Source organism: Manacus vitellinus, unplaced genomic scaffold, assembly GCF_001715985.3.
Source record: "Manacus vitellinus isolate BGI_N305 unplaced genomic scaffold, ASM171598v3 scaffold_1_pilon, whole genome shotgun sequence".
NCBI classification, from domain to species: domain Eukaryota; kingdom Metazoa; phylum Chordata; class Aves; order Passeriformes; family Pipridae; genus Manacus; species Manacus vitellinus.
In genome coordinates this window covers 43,110,418-43,131,884 of record NW_021939396.1, presented here as the reverse complement: position 1 = coordinate 43,131,884, position 21,467 = coordinate 43,110,418, and the positions used below count along the sequence as shown (strand labels likewise).

Below are 21,467 nucleotides of genomic sequence, written 5' to 3'. Positions count from 1 at the left end.
ATTTTCATGGATCGTCTATCTAGTTTCACTCTAAGTAGATTTTTCAATTTTCTTGCAAAAACACTAGGCGAAGGAAATATGAGCATAAGTCATTTGGATAAGCTCAAAAAATCAGACTCCAGCTGCCTGCTAGCAAATCTAAGTGAAGTTATACATGTTTAGAAAACTGAACTCCATATAGCTAGAGAGTAGCTGAAGGTGCCTCAGTAATCTCTAGAGTGGGGAAATAAGCAGCCACTTTCAGGGTAGTAGTAGCAGAAATATCAGGCCATGCACTGGGCTTGGGGATGGGTTCATTTCACATGTGAAGAATCAGGGAAGAAGAATGAAAGAAACTCTATCCACCACGAGTTTTGTGGTCTTCAAAACAATTCTATGAACTCAATGAACAAAAGCAGTGGGGTGTTTTATAAACACTAGTTACCCACTTTTATATATTATCCACTAGTCAGCCTACCTGATTCCTTCAGGATTTGCAGGCACAGCAGAAGCCAAAATCATGTTTATTTGCAATGGAAGCTCAGAGGTTAAAGATCTCAGAGCAAAAGGGGTGCAGACAGCAGGAGCAGGACAGGAAGAGGATGGGTTGGTTTGCCTAGACATAGCAGGAGGACTCTATCTGGGACCAGAGGCAGCCACCCACATCTGCAAACGCACCATCACCCATGGGAAGAGGCACCCAGTCAGTCTCTGGAGACCAAAAGGTAGCAAAAGAGGGTGACAAAATGAAAGGATATGTTGGGTTGGGTTTGTAGGTCAGCCTGGGAAACCTGGATTTGTAGCATTTTTCAGTAAACCAGCTATAGCAGAGAAAAATCAGACAAAGAAACCAATATGTGCCCTTAAATCAGGAAGGAAGGGTTATTGGAAACCTTACTGTATAGGTAAAAGAAAAATTTGAATATCACTGCCTTTTATTAAAGGAAGCAGAAAAGAAAAATGTTTCGGAAATCAATAATAAGGCGAGAGTAACTGCAGACTATGTGGGACGGATGCAGACAAAGTGCTGTGGCCATGTGTACTGCAGTGTCACTGATTTGTTAGTAAAAGGACAAATTTCATAGCCATGAAAATGAAACACCTCTCTACTAAGACAGGCTGAGAGTTGTGGTTGCTTAGCCTGGAAAAGAGCAAGCTCTGGGGCAACTTCAGTGCAGCCTTTTAATACAAAAAAGTGGTCTTACAGGAAAGATGGAGAGAGGCTTTTTACAACAGTCTGTAGTGACAGGACAATGGGCAGTGGTTTTAAACTTAAAGAGGGTAGATTCAGCTTGGAGGTAAGGAAGAAATTTCTTATGATGGGGGTGGTGGAACACCGGAACAGGTTATCCAGAGAAGTTGTGGATACCTCATCTCTTTAAGTGTTCAAGGTCAGACTGGATGGGCCTTTAAGCAACCTGGTCTAGTAGAAGGCAGGGGTTTGGATGAGATGACCTTTAAAGGTCCATTTCAACCTAAACGATTCTATTGTTCTATGCAATACTAATCCAATGCCACTTTTCAGGCTCTTTGAGAAACACCCATATTCTTCAGGAGGAGACTGGAGGGCTGGGTTACCAGGATGGCGTATGCTTCATTCATCAGGAGCAGGGGCTACAACCTAGGACTAACATTTAGGATAGTTTCTAGCTGTCATATGTTTCTCCCATTTACAGAGCTGCAGTTAAATAAATAAGATTAGCCAAGATATATGCAGTTTTTCAGGGCTCTACCAGACTTCATGCCAGGTCTTACATTGTCAACCTATTAGCATTTCCTCCTGCCTTCTGTTTGCACTAATCCACTGGAAACCCAGCCCTGGAGACCTGCCTCATTGACCCCCATATTCATTAAGTATAATTGTTGGTACTGTATAATGGAATAGCACCAGCACACTTAAAACAGATCCTTGTCATGACAGAGCTTTTACAGGGTTGGCAGGGAGTCCTAATGAGATCCTTGAGCCCATTTATCACCCTCTGCAGCCCCTACAGCTGGTTCATCTTTGCTGCTGTGTGCCAGTCTGACACTGCGTGGCACGTACAAGAACTACAGCAGCCACTGCCACACACAGCCAGAGGACACGTCCCTCTGCTTCACTGCCAGCTCCTCAGACTTGGCACCTTAGAGATGTTTTCTCCTTATCCCTTTCTTCCCTTTTATTCTTCTTCCTCCTACCCCAGACTCCCTGAGAGGAATGGTTTTCATTTAATCCAAGCGTGTTTGGCAAGAAATTCCTTTTGTCCCACCCAGGAGCCAAGGGCATTTTGAGGTCTAGTTGAGCAACAAATAAAGATTTGAGTCGTATTTTTCTGCCTCCATTGTGGCAGCCTGGTTACCCGTCTTTAGCTTTCCACCTTTGGAATCTGATGGAAAAAATGGTGAGAAGACATCTCCTCCTCAAAGCCACTCTTCATAGCAGCTCTTCATTATGCCAAGTGAAAATGAATATAAATGATTTATCCTGGGAAAAGAGAAATGCTGGGTCCAGGCAACCGAATAAAAATACAAATACTGTCAGCTTTTAACAAAAATTGATCTTCACTCAGCATGGCAATCACAGGCAAGAAAAGAGAAAAAAATTCTATATACAGAATACAACTAATAGTGAGTTTTTGTGGAGCTGCCATTCCAACAGGCACCATACAGGCAGAGGTATTGGTTAGCAAGGGGTGCCAAGGCAATCCCTAAAAATCATACTGCCATGGAAGGGAGATGTTCCAGCAGCACTGAGGACCTGGAAAAAATCACCAAGGGCAACTGCCCAAGCAGGTCAGATTTCCTGTTCATTCTGCAATGGCAAATCCCATTATCTGCTCACAGCACAGAAAAAAGGGAGAACATGAGATCTTCACCCAGGTTTGCAGCTTTAAGTCACTCTTGTGCACAGGAGAAAGTGGTTACATGTGACGTGTGCATCGAGTGTTTATACCTGGGCAACAGAGCGTGGTGTGGAGTGCCCTGAGCTAGTGACGACCTGAGCTGGCACAGTCTGCTGCATCTAAGGACTTCAGCAATTAGTCACCAGCAACACGAGACAGGACGTCAGGATTTGTCAGTACCTTGCATCCCATAGCAACTCGCCTCAAGGACAGGAGCCCCAGTGAGAGGGAGAACAGGATATACACACACACCTAAGAAATCTAGGAGAGCTCTAATTAGCGAATGTGTCACCTCAAGAGGAGCAGCATGTCCAAGAGCATTAAGCTTGCACTTTCCAAAGAGGAGAGCTGTGTTTTCAGGTCCCTCCCCTGCCTCTATTCTTTATTCATAATTTTAGGTAGCCATGGTGACTAGTCAGACAGGAGATTTATGTCAGGCTTGGTGACTACTAGAATATACATATAATATGTATGTGTGTGTATATATATATATATATATATAAAATATATATAATACGTATACTTGCTTTAGAGCTTAAGAACACCACTTCCCCAGTGGGGAGGTGGACATAGTTTTACATGGGCTATAATCCTTCACTTCCCCTTCACACAGTGAATGGTAAAGTCTGAACAACTCCTGTAGACCTTTTTGCTCAGGCTGGAGCCAACTTATTGGAGCATTCAAAAATTAAATATTTTTCTTTCCCCTCTTAGGATTATGGAGCAGAGATGTGTCCTAGACGGACCCGCTCATGGTGAATGAGATTTTTCTTAATTGGTGAAAAAATTCTGTTTCTCTCTGCCCCTCCTCACCCCCAGCCCCCAGTAATGCACATCCTACTTCCAGACATGCTTCTTCCCTGTCCTGGATGTGAGGGTTGGAGGCAAGTAAACCCCATCTGTCTCAAATCTAACAGCAACCACTGTGTCAGATTCTGCCCTGCTTTATGTCTCATAAACATATATTAATGAGTCCTTCCATAAAACCCTCCACAACTACTGTTGTGCTGTAGTAAACTTTCCTTTGACCTAGTATCAGAAAACAAAGCTTCAGCCCAAGAGAATTTGGCATAACAGCAACTTATCTGCATAACATGTGCACGGTTGTAGAGCTGACATTTCCCTCTTTTTGCAGTATCTAAGGAAGTGGGAACAGGCAACCTGTAACCTACGGCACAGTGTTGTTTTTACCTCCAATTTTCTCCCTACCCAATAAAATGCCTCAGAGACTTTCTGCAAAGCAGGAATATTTGTGCATGGTCCTGCACTTAAAAGCATATCCAGATTATAATTGAATACTTTTCTCCAAAACAGAGATAATAGGGCTTGGGAAAATAATATTTTAGGTGAACGTCTGCTAGAGACAGGCAAGCTGTCTGGCAACAAACTCTTCAGGGAAACACAGCTCAATACTCTTGCTGAAGGGAAGCAAGTGAAATTACAAGACAGGGAAAAGTAATGTGTCTGGAGAGGTTAAATGGAAAAGCCTGACTGCTCCTCTCAATTATCCCAATCTTACTTCGTGAATTCACTGTCTAAGAAGTGCTTATTTCCAAATTATATTGAGATAAGCAAGAGGATAAGTCAGTGAAATTACTAAGTGAAAACCAACCCTTTTATATAATTCATGCAACCCAACAAACTTAGTACAACAAATTCTGTACACATTCAAAATATCATGAAAATAGTGTCTTTAATATACAGTTTATATACTTACAATACGCGGTTTAAATTTGTTCATATACATTACAGGGATATTTATTTGCACCTGGTTTAAATAATAATTTGCCTTCAGCCTTTTACACAAAAGCCCAAAACAGCACAGAATTCCACAAAAACCATGCCTCGTTTTATAACGGAAATGTACTAAGCCAGAGTTTTGGGGCTTTCTCTTTTTTTTTCCCAAAGTGTTACTTTTTTGACATATCCAAAGTGAATCTAAAGAGCTAAGAACTAACATATTTTTAATATAATTCAGAAGATTGTCCAAGTCAAGAGAATCACTCTGCAGATTTTCACACTGAAAATTTGGTTGTTATGCAAAAAAATGGTAAAGTATGAACAACTCCTGGACTATTAGGAGTTTAAAATATAACAAAACGAAGAGTCATTTATTGCTAGGTCTCAACAAGGGGCCTGCATTTCCCCATTGCCCTGCCATCCCTAATACAGCAAATAAAAAGGATGATCCCCTCATGCTGATTAAGATTTCATCTGTACCTTCTGGCTTGTATAAGGGAACCTTGCAACTTCAGAGAGAGAAAAAGAGGAGCCAGGAGAGCTGGGCTAAGCCCTAGTCCTCTCACACAGGGCTGGTGTTTGGCTTTTAAGTAGCATGGTGTACACCTCACCTGGCCAGCAGGCAGGACTTTGCTGACCTGTGTTGCAGGGAGGCACCACGCTGGGCAGCACACAAGTAGCTGGGGCCAGCACAATTTATTTACTGGGAGGACAATCAGGGAGTTGATTCAAGACGAAAACATAGGAGAAAACACGTCAATTATTTATAGACAGGTTTGAAACACAGTGCCTTTTGAGACAGCTTCACTATTTATGCTGTTTCCCTTGAAGCTGTTGTTGTGAAGTCCATTAAAGTGGCAAGTAAAACTGTTGTATTAGAAAAACCCTTGTGTAATACACAGTTACTTCAAACCCTTGCTTCTAGCTGCAAAGAACACTTCAAAATACATTGACCTTCTAAATTTGGATGGACCAAATGTTTTCTGTCTAAGTTTCTAGCTGTAGGCGATTTTTACAATACAGCAAGAATAAGAACGCAAATATGCACTTTGAGTTGCTTTCAATACAGCTTTGGTTAGCCAGGCAGGCAGCAATACAAAGATTCTTAATCCTAGGCACAATGAGTATTTAAAGGAAACCAGCATTTCCCCTCAAGTTTTCCTCTTCATCCCTCCCCTGCCCAATTCTGTGTCCACCTCCAGAAAAGCCTCCATGCTAGAATCGAGCTTTCACCGCTGAAGGCAGCATCAGTTCTTGTGCCTCCACATGATTGTTGCATAGAAAGGACGTGTTCCCTGGTGCAAGGAAGAGACAGCTCCATACAGAATGACATGTCAGATTTTTTGCTACCAAAACCTCAGACATACAAAAACCCCAAGGATAACATACAGCTCAGACACTGATAACCAAATAAGCACCAAAGACCTTACATTTATTTAATCCGAGGAGAGAAATTCAAGGTTAGGACTGGCCTATTTTAGTAGACTACCTCAAAAAACGATGAGATTTTAGGTCCACTCTGGCACACGTGTGTTGTCTGAACTCAATGGCTACATCTCTGTTAGCAGACAAAATGGGCCAGACTTTCTGTCAGGTCCCAAGGACAATCAACACAACTCCCATCAACATGGTTGAACTCCATTATCCTCCAAAACCAGACTGCTTTTCCACATTAGCTGACCTCTGAGCTGTGCTTGGGAGTTACCATAGCCTGGCTTCCTATCAAAAGGTACCCCTTTCCATAATGCAGGATCAAAAGGTCAAGCCATCACACTCCAGCTGCCCAGTTTGCTCATCACTCTACTGATTTCACCAGAGCAGATACTTCAGTCCAGCCTGGGCATCACAGCAGGTACATTGACACTGCAGTCATACAATTCACAGAACACAAAGGTTAGGAACAGTTAAATCCCCCAAAAGGGCTTGAAAAATTAAGGTGATGAGTGGCTAAGGGCAAAAGAAAAGTTTAAATGCTAACACGTGATGCATAACAATAAGTAAGCATTGCCAAGCCAGAACAAGACAAATGGAAGGACATCAGTAGCAAGTTTGCAGTTAGAGGTTCTAGCTGTACTTCTGCACACAGCCTCTGCTTCTGCAACCAATGCACATTTCTGGGCCTTTCAGTGGCCAGTTGCATTTTGGTCTATGCATATACAATGTTAATGCAGCACAGTCATGAATGCAAATTCCACCAGGCTGTTGGCAAGAATAACCACTCCAAGTAGGTAAGCAAAGATAACAGAATAGGTGTCCATCCATAGTCAAACATCACTATTTTCTCAGGGATGTTACTATCCTGGGGGGTGTTTGCAGTATTTAATGTTAATATTACCAAGACTACAATCTTTTTTTTTTTTTCTCTTTGAGATATTTTAGGTTTTTTTACCTGGAGTTAACAAGCCAAGCAAAACATGAAAAGTACCTGACATTTAAGATTTGGCCCTTTTAAATTTGAACACTCATTTGACACAGTGAGGATAAAAAGGCAATTGATTTCAACTTCCATGTGTCTACCAACAAGCATATATATCTGAACAGTATTTAATTGGATTTAGTATTACTTGCAGCTAGAATATTTTAGGATGCTAATTCAAAAGCATCCAGAGAAAGCTATCGATCTGTTGCTAAAAGTCAATACATTACAAAAAAGAGTAGGATTATGAACTCCTGAGGTTTTTCTATTGGGATATTTGTTGGCTTTCTAGTACCCACAACAATCAGGCTTTGTTCCCTGGTTGGGAACTGGTGGTTTGCATTATTGCAAGACAAATAATGCATCTTGGCTTTGGCATGGAGATACGACATGAAATTTGCCTCAACTACAAAAAACGCTATTTGCAAATAAATTCTTTTTAATGAGTCACCATGGTTGAGAAAACAGGGAAAATTAGTCTCCTATTTTTGTTCCTGCTCTGTATTTTCTCTTGATGCTCGCACTATGTGCCCTACAATGGAAAGATCTTTTTTCTTTTTCTTGTACATCAAAAAAAAAGGCAAGTGATGGTATCCCTCTGACCAGGGCTCTGCTCAGCAGCAAGTAAAGGTGAAGTTGCTCTAGCATCCCTGGCTCTGATCACCTGAGGATCCTGGACACGCACAGTTGTTGAGAAGGGACAGCACAGATTGTTTCCTGAGGACCTCCACAATTCCTTGAATCCAGTCTACAAAGGCAGGGGATCTCGGGGTTATTTAGACATATTTCAGAGAGCTCTGCCAACTACAAGAAATCTGCAAAGGACTATCAAAACCTAATCCTACTTCTAGCCTTCTGAGCAGTTAAATTTGAGAGATTTCCAGGGGCAGACTAATGCCCCTTACCATCCCTGTGCTCCCTTTAAACTGCTACTTCCATGTGATATCTACTGCAGTGAGTTTTTGCAGCTGGGCAACTGAATTAGCCCATCCTTTGATACTACAGTCCCTCCCATTTGACACCCACTGCAAACCAGACAGGTGAACTGACAACATGACAAACATTTCCCGTGGCATGGCCCAAAACTTCACTTAGCCCATTCTCCAGCCATGCTGTGTTTCTGATCCCTCCTCCCACCTCACTAATGCTTTAGTTCAAAGGCATGCTACAGGAGCACTATCACCTTCCCACACAGATCCGACCTCAGCAATAGGACAGCAGACTGAGTGAGTTTTCACATGATCATAACAGCAGCAGAGGAAACATAGGGGGTTGCTACCTTTCACCACAGCGAGGGCTCTGCTAGCAGGCTACTGCTGCAGGCAGGATCTGCTGAGAAAAGATCTGTGCACTGAACTGCCTTTCCCATGAGAAAGCTGCACAACCAGAAGTCATGCTATTTACTCCAGTCATCCGACTACAAAAGCAACTTTTGAAATCTACAGGTCATAAACTTTTAATTGGCCAGGGCAGCGTGGCTCAGTAGAAAATCCCCCTTCTCCCTCCCCTCTGGGCAACGAGCTGACTCTTGTTTTAAAAACATTTAACTCTTTTTGCTCAAAGTAACATGGAAAATGCATCCATGTTACAGATAGTCAGGAAGATATTGTTAATAAAAATAATGCTGCAAGAATAGTGTATTAGTGGCACTTCACAGCAGTTCTTAACATTTTCAGATGTAGTGTCAAAATCAATGTTTTTGTATATCTGAACATGCTTTTTGTTAACAGAAACAGAAGAAAAGTCACAGCATGTTGCCAAATATTATTTGAACAGAAATAATCCTGTAAGAAATACATTTTTTTTGCAGTTAACACAAAACTGTAAACTGGATTGGTGTGTGTCTTTCAGCATCAAATTGTTCAGTAATAAATACGACTAAGTCTTAACAGACTATGGAGTAAAAGTTCCCTTAGTGTCCAGTTTTTAGCAGCTGTTGAATGTTGAGGGATGCACAAGGCACACCCCTGCAGATTCTCTACCTTTATTATTGACATAGGAAAAAAAATCCATTCACCACTCAAAAATGTTTATCTGCATAGTAAGAATTTGTCTACTACTATTTACAGGAAGAATTTTTAGTGCAAAAAACAGGAAGTGATGTATTAGCTGAAGTGTATTGAGCACACCTCGTACAGTTTCACTAATAACTAGTCAGCATCACATCTTGGGCCGCCAGCCATTAATGAACTGTAGTATTTTCTTAACCTGCAATTTGCTTAGCTTGAAGTCTTCTGATAGGATTTCTTCTGTAAGCTGAACCAGTAAATTGCCATCAATCTTCTCTGTAACAAAAAATGATATGACATCTTCAGACAGACCAATGAACCTCAACGATTTAGACACTTCCTCTATTGAGAGTCCAGAAAGGTCTGTGGGTGGCTGCCAGGGAGAGCCATCCCCACAAGATCTTGGCGCCAACTGGAGGTGGAGTGGAGATGAGAAGGGATAAGACACAGAGAACGCATCCTGCATGCCCTTTTTAACCAGATACTGATCTTCCAAGAGGTCTGGAGAGCCAGTTTTTGACTCCTCCTCGGCACCATCTATTTTCAGTGGTAAGGGACACATGTCTGTAACTGTTTTATCTTCACTTGACTTCGGTGCCCGAGGAGGTAAGGCAGGGCACGAGTGGCTCTGTTTTGTGTTGCTGACTCCCAGAGTCTTCTCATCAGTGCAGTCTAGAGAGTAACTTGCTGACTTTGGACAGCTAGAGATGGTGTTTGTGAACTCTGCTGGAGTCAGTGGGGAGCACCCTGCTGGCAGCTCACACCCATCGAAATCAAAAGTCAAAGGTGCTGGACAGTTTCTCTTTGGCGTACCTGGAGTCTTCTGTCTGGGGTAACTGTAGCTCCTGCTTGGATCGAGCAGGAAATCACTCCTATTCAGGGCTTCAGCAGTTCCTGAAAAATGGTTTGGCCAAGATAACCTCGAAGGCAGAGCATCAGCTGAGGGGCTTCCCAAAGGCATCATGCTCTCAGGTTCTTTGGATTCAGTTTTCATCATGTTACAAGGGTAGCAGGAAACAGGTGTGCTCTCAGTTGGGTTGGTGTGGTCGCTCTCTGTGACATTACTTAAGGAACAAAGCAGAAAGGATGTTGTTAGTATGAAAAAATGCAGCATTTGAATAAACTCATAAATCATCTGACAGAGTCAGAGGATGACTGTCACAAGGAAAGAATCTTCTTTCCTTTGGCAGAGCTTTTCATATTTGAATTAACACATCTGAATTAATGCATCGATAGTTCTTTTACCCCTTCTACAAGCCTGACGAGATGCTGATATACCCAAAAGCCTCATGTCTTGGTTTTTCAAGCTTGTTAAAAAGTAGACGTCTCAATTCAGCTCTGTGTCATCTCACAAATACTCAGTTTTTCACTGTTGAATTCCTGAGGGATATCACCATGGATAAGAAACAGCTTCACCTATACTAGAAGACATTCTAATCCAGTATTTTTTATTTTTATACTACAGATGTGTCATGGTATGCAAAAGCTCATATCAGAGCAGGTCACCATTGTACTAGACCATGTGCACCAGTGCGCAGACACAGAGTAAGTTAATGCTTACTGCCAAAGGCAGAGTTTTACCTGGAAGGGTAGGCAGACTTAGCTGCATGTGTTGAAGTATCAGGCTTTAAGCTTACCCTACAGTAACTTGTTTGTGTGTCCATATCTTTAAAAAGCTTTGACAAGAAATATATGCTCTTCAAAGGCACCTAAAGAAAGTTACCCTGACCTACTTCCAGGTGGTGAACTAAGCTCAGCTTGTCTGAGGGAACTGATGGTTTATAGCCAGGTGTTTCCATGAGACACAGATGCCAACAAAAGCACACAACCTGTTCTTGAAAGCAAATGTTTGCTGCTTTTATGCCACTTTCTAAAAGAAAGTCTGAAAGATTGTGTGATCTTTGGAATTTTGGCCAACTAAGCGAGAACACTGGAAAAACAATTAGTAGACTTATAAATCCTTACTCAACACAACAGATGGAAACCAACAGTTGAAAAAAAATGTTTTAATTACTCACCTCTGTCTCCTGAAAACCAACTACTCAAGAAAGAAACTCAATAGTCATGCCATGACAGCTCAGTGAAAACTGCTTGAGAACTGTAGCAGCTTTCAAAAAACCAGCATAGTTTTGAATGAATTGACACAAAATTACTTCCCTGTGTGCTTACAGTGAGTCAAGAGAGGAAGGCAACCTGGACTTGCCCAGGTCAAACACAAAGTGCAGATGTGTAAAAGCAGCTCTAATCTATATCACTGGAAAATATCAGCCCCAATAGATGCAGTTTCCCTCTATCTAACCATCCCTCCGTCTCCACTCCATGCCTTTCAAGCTTTTTTCCTGTTATGTCACTAATACAAGTCTGCCAGGTAAAGCAGCTGCACATTTACAATAGCAGAGATGTGGTTTTTTTCTCCCCTCAACAAGGATACACCATCAACTGATCATTTCTGGCTGCTTAAAGACCAAATGGTGTAACATACACAGTGGAAATCATTTTTCACAAACCAAGCCATCAGGCTGCCCAATTCAGAGGAATCAGTCAGTGAGGTGGTGTCAACAACTAACTGTATAGACAAATTATATCAACTGATGCTGTTTCTGTTGTCTAATTCAATATTAGAACTGGCAACATTTAATGACTTAAAAGATTAACAGAATTACCGAAAACTGACAAAATAACATTTTCAAAGTGTTTCCTTATTAGTCCGTCACCACAATTAATTCTCTGGGACTCACTGCCAAAGGATTTAAGAGAAACCCCAAATATAGCTGAAGCCAGATATGAGGCATTTTTATAGACAGATAAGGACAAATCATGCTGTTCTTTATTTGTGTTTAAAATATTGGCTGCAACCCTTCACAATCCAGAAAATAAGATCGTTGATATAAATGGCAAAGAACTTCACCAGTAATCTGGTTACTCCACACATTGCTAACTTTCTAGTAGCTTCCTCTGCAGCACCAGGTCCATTTTACCAAAATGAAGACATCTGGTCTGGACCCAATCTGGAGATGGATTCCATGCAAATACTATGAAGTTCAAGGCAAATCACTGAATCACAGAATTGGTTAGGTTAGAAAGGACCTCTAAGATCACTGAGTCCAACCATTAACCCAATACTGCCAACTCCACCACTAAATCATGTCCCGAGGTGCCACATCTGCATGTCTTTTAAATACCTCCGGGGATGGTGACTCCAACACTTTCTTAGGCAGCCTATTCTAATGCTTGACAGACCTTTCTGTGAAGAAATTTTTCCTAATATGGAATATAAACCTCTCCTGGTGCAACTTGAGGCCGTTTCCTCTTGTCCTCCTGCTTGTTACGTGGGAGAAGAGACTGACTCCCACCTCACTACAACCTCCTGTCTTCCTGAGAAACTTCACTTCTCTTTTCCTGGTTTCTTGGAAGGTAGATGTATTCTTAGCTACAAAGTGAGTAAGCAGCATTTAGTGGGCCCCAAACGCTGGGAGGTCTTATACTGAGCCTCCTGTGGACTAGACCTTGACAGAACTACCCAATAGGCTTTCATAAAAATAAGCAGGCAGCCTTGATCTAGAGTGATCACTGCCAGATACACAACACTAAGCTGCAAATGTGCAGTATGGCTTAGAAAGCTAATTCCAGCACAAGATATTATACCAATTGCATCCAGGCTGAAACGATTTCAGTGGTTTTTCAGATGATTTTGTCACTGAAGTGGTACCAAAAATAATAGTAACAAGACATCCAAGGCAAAAAGGAGGTGAGGCTTCAGAAGTTAGACACATTTTCTAAAGCCAAAGGACGAACACTGCATTGTTGGAAAAGCTATGCAGCCACATAATTCAGAATTTACTGTCAACTTTCAACTAGCCTGAGCGGATTTTCCAGTTTGTGGGTTAGGTTAGTGCTGAAGTGTGTTTGATCTGGAAGTCATCTGGCCCCCTTCTGGTACACCTCACTTTGCACTCAGTGGTGTCTGGTGTCTGCTGGCCTCTCTGTCCTACATCACACCCACCCTGTAGGTTCATATATAGTTGGCACAACACATTTCTGGATTACCACACTCTTTTTGTGTCCCTGCTTATCAGAGCTGGCTGCACTGCATGCATGTAGCGCTGAAATCACACCCAAAACACTAGTTTCGAGATGGTCTGATTTCAAGACTCAAGCCTTTCAAGAACCATACAGAACAATGCAGGATTTTCCATTTAGACAGCCTGTGTCACTTAAGAGTGATATTATCTATACCAATATGTGCAGGTATTTAATATAAATTGCTATGTCCTACCTAGTAAAACATAGTTTCTGCTGGAGCTTTGTTTCCCTTTGAATTTTTAAAAATAACTTGACAGGTTAGCCCATTTTACAAGTCGGCGAGTCCGACACGGTACCGTGCCTTAGCAATGAGTGCCTTCAAAAAGACTACTGCTAAATTAACTTCCTCAAAAAGTGCCAGTACAGTGCTCTCACAGATCTAACACATACATGTTGTGCAGTCCTGAAGAGTAGTAGGACAGAGTAGGGCTGGGAGAGCGGGTCTGCTGTCGTGCAGGTTTGACTGTACGAGGAGGGATGGAAGGACTGGTGGAGGACGGCTTTGAACTCCGTGGTGGGACCGGGGGAGCATTCAGGAGTCTGCATTCCTCTTTTACCTGTACAAAAGAAGAACCTGTAAGTAAACAGCAAGACAATCTGGGTAACAGTCAGCAGTCAACAGGCAGCAGTCTCAATCAGACGAAACACATGTGGTTCTGCCTTGTTCTTTGAAAGGAAATAATTAAAAAAGGGAGAAGAGAAAAATGAAAAAGCATCTATAATTGCAACAGTATGTACCCGTCAAAGAAGTCCAAAAGAACACTTTGCCACTAGCAGAGCTACTACCAATCTTTTTTAGGGTGCATTTCAGTAGTTTGATATCCACTCATTTAAAAAGTACCAACTATGAAACAATGTAAAAGAACATTCCAGTAATATAGCAAATCAGAGAGACAGTTCCTGATATTATACATTTTGTAAGGAGCAATTCATTAGACCAAAACTTCATTAGTATTATTTACTAAAATGTAATAAACCAAGCTTATGTAATGAAAAGACCTCAGCAGATTTCAATGTTTCCTGACTTCACCAGTGATACTCAGCTACCCAGCTCTAGGACAATTCCCAGCCTCCCCCCTTCAGGAATAGTACATGTATATTAGCAGCTGCTGGGATTCAAACTTGAAGCTTCAGTCCTTCTGTGGCTGTCAAAGCAGTCCAGGATAAGATTGTACAAAATGTAGAAGTGGAAAAGTGTAGGCAGAAGAGCCTGTTCAAATAATGCCCCCAACCAACACATTTACTTTGTGCAGCCAGACAACCTTACAGCTTAAAACACACAAGTGTAGCACTGCTTACCTGACATTTAGTTTGGTCTGCCTAGGTAGGAGCAAAATGTCAAGATCCATCCCCACAGAAAAAATTATGGAATTAAGAACTTAATCTCATCAGGACATATTTCAGAGAGCAACTTTATTTAGTAGGGCTAGAGGTGAGCAGGGCTACTGGGAATTAGGCTGCCAGGTAGGATTTTTGATGACTCACCTGCCCCTGGGCATGAAGAGACCTCTATGTTCTCCTTGTCTGAAAAAGTCTTAGATGCATCAGAAAAGGGAAATTATTTCTGTGGTTGAAAGTTACAGTTTATTTTTACATTTTACAACGCTGCAGAACTAAAAGTTATCTTAGCAGTTCTGCAACACGTAATTAGCAATTAAAGTGATTTAATTTATTTAACAACAAAATAAATGTGGAACCTTTTGCAATCAATTTCAGTGCTTTCAAAATGCGACAACCCTTTTAGTACTTTTGTGAAATGGAAAATTGGGGACTAGGACACTGTAGTACATTTTTTCCCTAATTCAAAACAAGTCAAAATTACAGGAAATGCCCAACAGCATAAAACACTGAAATAAATCTTGTTCTAAGGGTTCTTATTTGCTCTTTCAAGGAAAAGAGAAAAAAAGAAGAATCAATTTTATTCATGTTTATTATTGAATTCAGACATAAAACTCTTCAACCATTTTAGTGCTGTGCCCCAAGGATGCCTGAGGACTTTCTTTCCCACCCAAGTCAAACTAGGCAAAGTTAATACTGCATGCTATTGAATATATATCCATGGGACTAGAGAGACCATTCACTGGAGCTCTTTGAGCACAGCAGATGGTCAAAGGGTTAAAGGGATTCTTTCCTGGGAAGACTGCTGGCATTCAAAGGTGCTGGCATAACAAACTATGCCAAACTCCCCTGCTGACCTAGATTGCAGATGAGAACAAGGCCATAAATAATACTGGTTTGCAGTCCCAGTTGGTCCCTGTCACAAGACCACAATTGCAGCTGCCTGTGAAAAACCCCAGGAAACCCAGCAGGGGAATAAAAAGGAGAGATTTCGCAGGTGAAACCGATAAGAGCAAGGGAAAGTTTAGGAGAAGAGTTATCCTCTCTAGGTCCAAGAGAACAGCAGTGAAATAAATGTGGGAGATGAGTGGAACAGCCACGGTGCAACATGACCATCACCTCAATGGCTGCTGCTCTTAGTAGGGAATGCTCCTTGTCCCGGAAGCACTGGATGCCATACAGCTGTCAGATACAGATAAAACACATTTGCACTGCACAACCTGAGACACCTACTCAACACTGAGTCTGAGCTTTCCCATGCTTCAACCCTCCTTCCTGTGACCTGGGAATGGTGATCCCTTTCTGATGGCATGAGGTTCTATGCTGATTTTAAGATCTCTGCTCCTTTTCTTTGCTGTCAGCCCAAGCCCTGCCTGCACTCCCTGGGCCCTGGGGCGTCACTCCTGAATCTGGGCATCACAGGTACTTGTCTCAGTGACCACTTCAGAGGCTGGCAGGATAAAACCCATCCTGTCACCAGCATGACCGCAAGCGCAACACAGAGCAGTCCAGTGCTCCTTGCCCACAGGAACCTGAACTTCCGGCACACTCCACTGGGGACGTGCTTTATGTCAAGCAGGAAAACAGCCTCTGATTTTATGCAAATTAGTGTTTGGGGACTGAAGCAATTACTATTTTACAGGCCTTAATTCAGAGGTCATTTCCTCCTCTCCTACCTTCTGCTTTCACCTTACTTGGATTTTCTGGAAGGTATTTAGAAAATACACATGAAATATCAGAATGCTTCATCCTGCTGGAGAGAAGAAAATCACAACAGCTTCTGAAATACCCAGATGTCCTTTTCTCTCCTGCAAACAGCTCCTGGACACACATTTTAAATTTAGTGCATGCAAAAATACAATTGCCAGCCAACCTTTACACAGAAACACTATGGAATATCATTCTAGAGGCAGTGATGACTAAACCACATGTTCATCAGCAGCTCCTAAGATCTACTTACTCTATAAATACCTACATGGAAACCATGCAAACATCTCCTTGGCCCTAGCCCACGGGTGAATTCAGTAGGTCACTGATAGTCATTCTAAAGGTGTTCCAGGAAGCCATAAAAGTAAGCCTAAATTATTATGATCTATGGAAATGTAGGGGTTTAATTTTGTTTTATTTTTAATGGGGTTACACCCCCTGTCCACCTCTAAATGCAACTTAATATCTTTAGCAGAAATTATTTCTCCACTATGGCTAGAAAGCAATACTAAAATTGCTGACAGCATTCACACATTACCTCAGTAATGTAAGATCCACATGGCAAAATTGCACACTTTCCAAAATAACTTTAAAAGGCAACATACACATCTATCCCAAATGTCACCCTGCTGCCTCCAAAAGGGAGTCACTATGCCATGAGGATTCCCCAGATATGAGGGTCCACATGAATGCTGTGCAGGTGTTTCACAGCTCTCCCAGCACCCCACTGTCCACGCCTCAGGCAAGACACAAGACACTCATTCCTCAGGGTGATCCAGGCAGTCACCCCCATGTCAGAAGGGCTGCCTTCCTCCCCCACCACCCACTCCCCAGTGCTGGCTCCAGCACTCCTTTGACCCTGTGCTGAAGCAGTTCAGCTCACAGAAATTAGCAGGAAACTAATCATTTTCCAGATCCAGACCTGGCTGCCTGCCCAAACACAGGAGTGCCAGAGCCACCACAAAAGAGAAGCCAGGACCATGTGGCTGGGAAAAGAGGAGGAGGAGGGTGGGACCAGCCCCACACCAGTTAACATCAGTGTAGGCTGCCAGGGAGTCTCGTCCCAATATGGTGCTGCTGGGAACTTGTCCAAGAGTCTGGACAAAGTGTCAGTGCATACCTGACCTCAGAAGCCAGGAAGTGCTCTTGGGTTCCCTGCACTTAGACACTGCACGTAAACACTTTTTGCTAAGAAGACACAATGTCTTGACTTTCCTGGCTGCTGAAGTGGCTGCATCTGCTTTTCAGGGAAGTTTTGGTGGCACACTGCAAGGGTTGCAGTTGGGTATTTCATGCCTTCATGGTGACCTCCCCCCCTCTCCTTGCTGCACCTCTCCAGCAGAAGCAGAGCCTGGCCAAGAGGAATCCTGATGGCAATCTGCTGCAGGCTAACCCAGCATGAACAAATGCAACTTAGTTTTCAACCAGATTGTCACCTGACTCATGATGGAAAGGCCAGAAAGGTATGGGATCACCACGGTTTGCTGCAGTTTGGTCTCAAATTAGTCTTAGTTTACTGTACAGTCATGGTCTTTAAATTACCATAGGGTTTGCAAGTAGAATTATATTTTTTTTTAATTCCAGAAAAAACCCTGCATAACGAATTTGTGAAATAATGATATCTGACAGGATTCATGTTATATAAGTATATATCATTTACATTTTGCTAAAGACTCTTAGACACCCTTTCCTGGGGGAGTATTTTTTTCCTTGTTTTTTAAAAAAAAACCCTAATTTTTAGGACTAAGTCAAGATACCACGTGATGGGTGGATTCTGCAGCCAGTCCACATAAACTCCTGTTAAAACATATTCGTACTTCCACCTCTTAAGACTCCATGACATTTCAGGTTTGGAAAAGTGATTTCTCCCATGAGTTTTCATTAGAAACTCTAGGCCAGGAAACATGCTCTGTTTAAGACTGAGTCCTCTAGAAGGCTCGTTTATCAATTCTGCAGAGTTCCTATTTAAACACATTTTCTTTCAATAAGCAGTATAGAGCAAATAGTTCAGGTCTGGTTTGATAAAGTTCCCTTGAGAAGAATGACGCTTAACAGTCTTCAAAATCTGACATAGACTCAGAGAAGACAAGCTCTCATTAACAAACACTTCAAATCCATAAAAATTCTAGCTGTCCTCATTATCAGGGCCTGTTAATTGAAGATGCACGCACTAAGGTCATCTGAGGCAGTTCTGAGTGGAGTCATGACCACACACTTTAGCCATAGAAAACATGAGAAAACATGGAGACCACATGGAGAGATGATGTGGAAAGCAAGAGAAGGAAGTGACTCAGCAATTCTTAGACCTTGTTTGTGTGAGGAAAAAAACTCAATAAATATCACCTGAAAGTCTCAGGCTAAGCTACTAGATCAGTAATATTAAATATACTCTGGTAATTTTTAAGACATAACTTACACATGTAGGAAGCCCACTGAAGTTGCACATGTTGCAAGGTCTCACCATATCCTTGCCCTGAATGTGCCCTTCCCCCCTTTACCAAGTCTTGCCTAAAAATATCTCCAAGCAAACTCTTCACCATCTAAAAAAAGAAACAAACTAACGTAAATAATCCTGACTTACTGCTTCTGATTTGGGAGGCACTGGAGGTGGAGGTAGGGAAACATCTGAAGACTTTGTGGTTGCTCCGACAGTTGCAGGCACAGGAAGAGACGCAGTACCACACTTCGATCGGAAAGACCCTCCTCTGTAGTTGTCACATTTGTTCTTCTCACTTAGTGAGCAAGAGAGAGGCTGGTCACAACCCTTTCCAGACCCTTGGTCCAACCAGAGCTCTTCGTAAGGAAGTTCTGGTTTTGTAGGCAGAAACATTGATTCTTCGCTAACTTCGGGGAAAAGGTAATCGCTGCCACTGTCACCAGACTCCTGGTACTGAAGAGCATCATGAGAGAACAGGGCCCACTCATTACACAAGTCCCTGCAGCCATGGAGATTCACCTCACTATTCCCATGCAAGTTGTTTCCATAGACACACACTGAAAGCCGGTGGAAGGACTGTGTGAGCTCATCCCGCGCGTAGCTGAGGGAGTTTGGCACGTGGCTGTGCCCTGTGCATCGGCTCTTCTTCGGGCTCTTGCAGTCTTCGTTCCAGTCAGTTTTCACATCTCGCACGGCACGGGAATACTCATCTATGTCAAACTGTTCCTGGCATATATTAAACCAGTGCTGGATGAGGGACTCGTGCCACAGCTCCCCCTTCACCAAACTGTCAGGTAGAATAAACTTCGGAAGTGTCAAGTGCAAAGGAAAATGCATGGGAATAATTTTGTTTCCACGAAGCACACAACAAACCACTACAGTCTTGGTCTGAATGTTGACAAACTTGTACCTGTGCCCTTCGCGGATAAAATGCAGGTCATAAGGGTTCCTTGGTGTAGGACTAGGCACAGTCACATTAACGGGCAGCCTGGTCTTTTCCACTATATTGCGAATTGTGTGCTCACCTTCTTGCATCTGCACCTCCAGTGGGCTGCGGGTGCTAAACTTGCCCTTACACTGGAAAGGGAGACTGATGCTCTCATTGGTCCTGTGGTTCATGCAGATGAGGCAGGGCATTTTGCCTCTGCCTAGTTTACTAATTGAATTAAGTTTTCCGATTCTTTTGAAGATGGTGTTAAGTCGTGACTTCTCCTTAGAAGACTTTGCATAAAGGATTTCTGCTTGCCCCATTAAAGTAAGCTCATCCCCAGTACTAAGGGTAATGTTGTAAACTTCAGTGTCTTCATTGCATTCACCTGAAGCCACCTGCAAAATAATAACAAAAAACTTGGTTTTCCCCCACTGAAGACAATACTTCAAATCTTATCAAATCTACTGAGACTGAACTTACAAGACCATGCACTGGGGAGAAATGAAGTAACTCTATTTGAACAGCTGACTGGTCAAGTGCAAGGTGTTTAACCTGAAGCTCAGCTAGATAACCTTTTTTTATTGTTCTGCACGTTCCTGCATCTTACTTGAGAGGAAATAGCCACTTGAAACTGCCAAAGAAGGCATGAGAACAACCACCACCACTTTTTAAAGAAAGGACAAATCCACATATCCCAGCAATTCAAATAGCCGCTTGTGTCATACAGCTATGACAGACCATGTCTGGATTCCCTTGGGTATCTTTTCCCTGCACCCTTGTTTTTGTTGTTTGTTAGAACTTATTTGCCAGGCTCTTGAGGGAAACAAACTTCTTTTACCATCTTCAGCTCCCTGAGGAGAAGAAAAGGTGATCTCATCATTACAGATGAAGCATATCCTTTTGTTATAATCTTTTCCAGGCTAGAGGGAATGACAGATGACATCTATTCCCTGAAGGAGAAGTGAAGAATATTGGTCTATCCCATATGCCTAACTCCCCCTTTGCTTTGCTCTCCTAGTCATAGACTTCCTTCCTCATTTTTTGATCATAATTGCAATTTAAGAGATTAAACAACATATGCACAGCCATGTGTGAGTTGGTCTAGTATGGAAATTGCACCAGGGGAAAAAAAAAAAGACAAAACAGATGTCCAAGGCTCATTTGTTCCTGAAGTTATTTCCTTAAGACTGAAATAACTCTTTATAGACAAGATTGCTCTGCTTCATATTTCACTGGTTTAACATGAAAAGCCCTTTTCAAGGACCTAACAGAACCCACCCAATTCTTCTGTAGCAGCAGCAGCAACCTACTCATAAAGGAAGGTGCATCAGATAAAAACTACTTGTCTGTTATAGACCATTATATTTGAGAATACTGAACATACTAAAAAAATTTCAAATGAAAACATATCCTAAAATTGTATATCCTTTCCTCACCTCTGCAACTTCTAAAGACTGCACGGACCTGTGTGAAGTTCAAAGTTCAGGCTTCAAACTATGGTATCATCACTCAATAGCCATTGCATGAAATCAAAGCTGTAATTCCAGTACGTTAATAAGTGACAAGCAACGTGAATAATGTTTCCTCTTGTGAGAGTATTTGTAGAACTGTGATTATCTTCCACAAGCCTCTCAGAACAATTGCAGGCAGCTCAGGAGAGGTGTGCTGCCTTAGCACTTCAGGCTTGGGATTTCCGGAACGGAAGTCATTCAAGCCCTGAATTATCTAAACAAATAGTAATTGGTCTAATCCAGGAAACTACTAGGATTTATAGTACGTAATACTCATTCACAGTTTGCACCACTGGCCTGACAGCATTTTGAAACACCACAACACGAAAGAAAAGCACTTGAGTTTTTTTTTTTGCTGATAACGCCAGTGTGATGCTCATTGCTTGTTTCTCCTCAAAACCCTGCACAGAAGGCTGTATTTGAGCTGCAGCTGT

General features: G+C 42.2%; 1 protein-coding gene across 1 annotated transcript in view; it reads right to left on the bottom strand.

The window, feature by feature from the left end:
• Nucleotides 1-4,535: 4,535 nt before the first annotated feature.
• Nucleotides 4,536-21,467, bottom strand: part of GAREM1 (GRB2 associated regulator of MAPK1 subtype 1) — a 101,749-nt gene continuing 84,817 nt past the window's right edge. The window contains exons 7-9 of the mRNA XM_029959378.1: nt 18,736-19,917; nt 13,500-13,666; nt 4,536-10,090 (exon numbers count right to left, since the gene is read on the bottom strand). Coding sequence (XP_029815238.1) covers nt 9,178-10,090; nt 13,500-13,666; nt 18,736-19,917 — 2,262 coding nt within the window. The 3' untranslated portion in view covers nt 4,536-9,177. The remainder of the gene's footprint in view (nt 10,091-13,499; nt 13,667-18,735; nt 19,918-21,467) is intronic.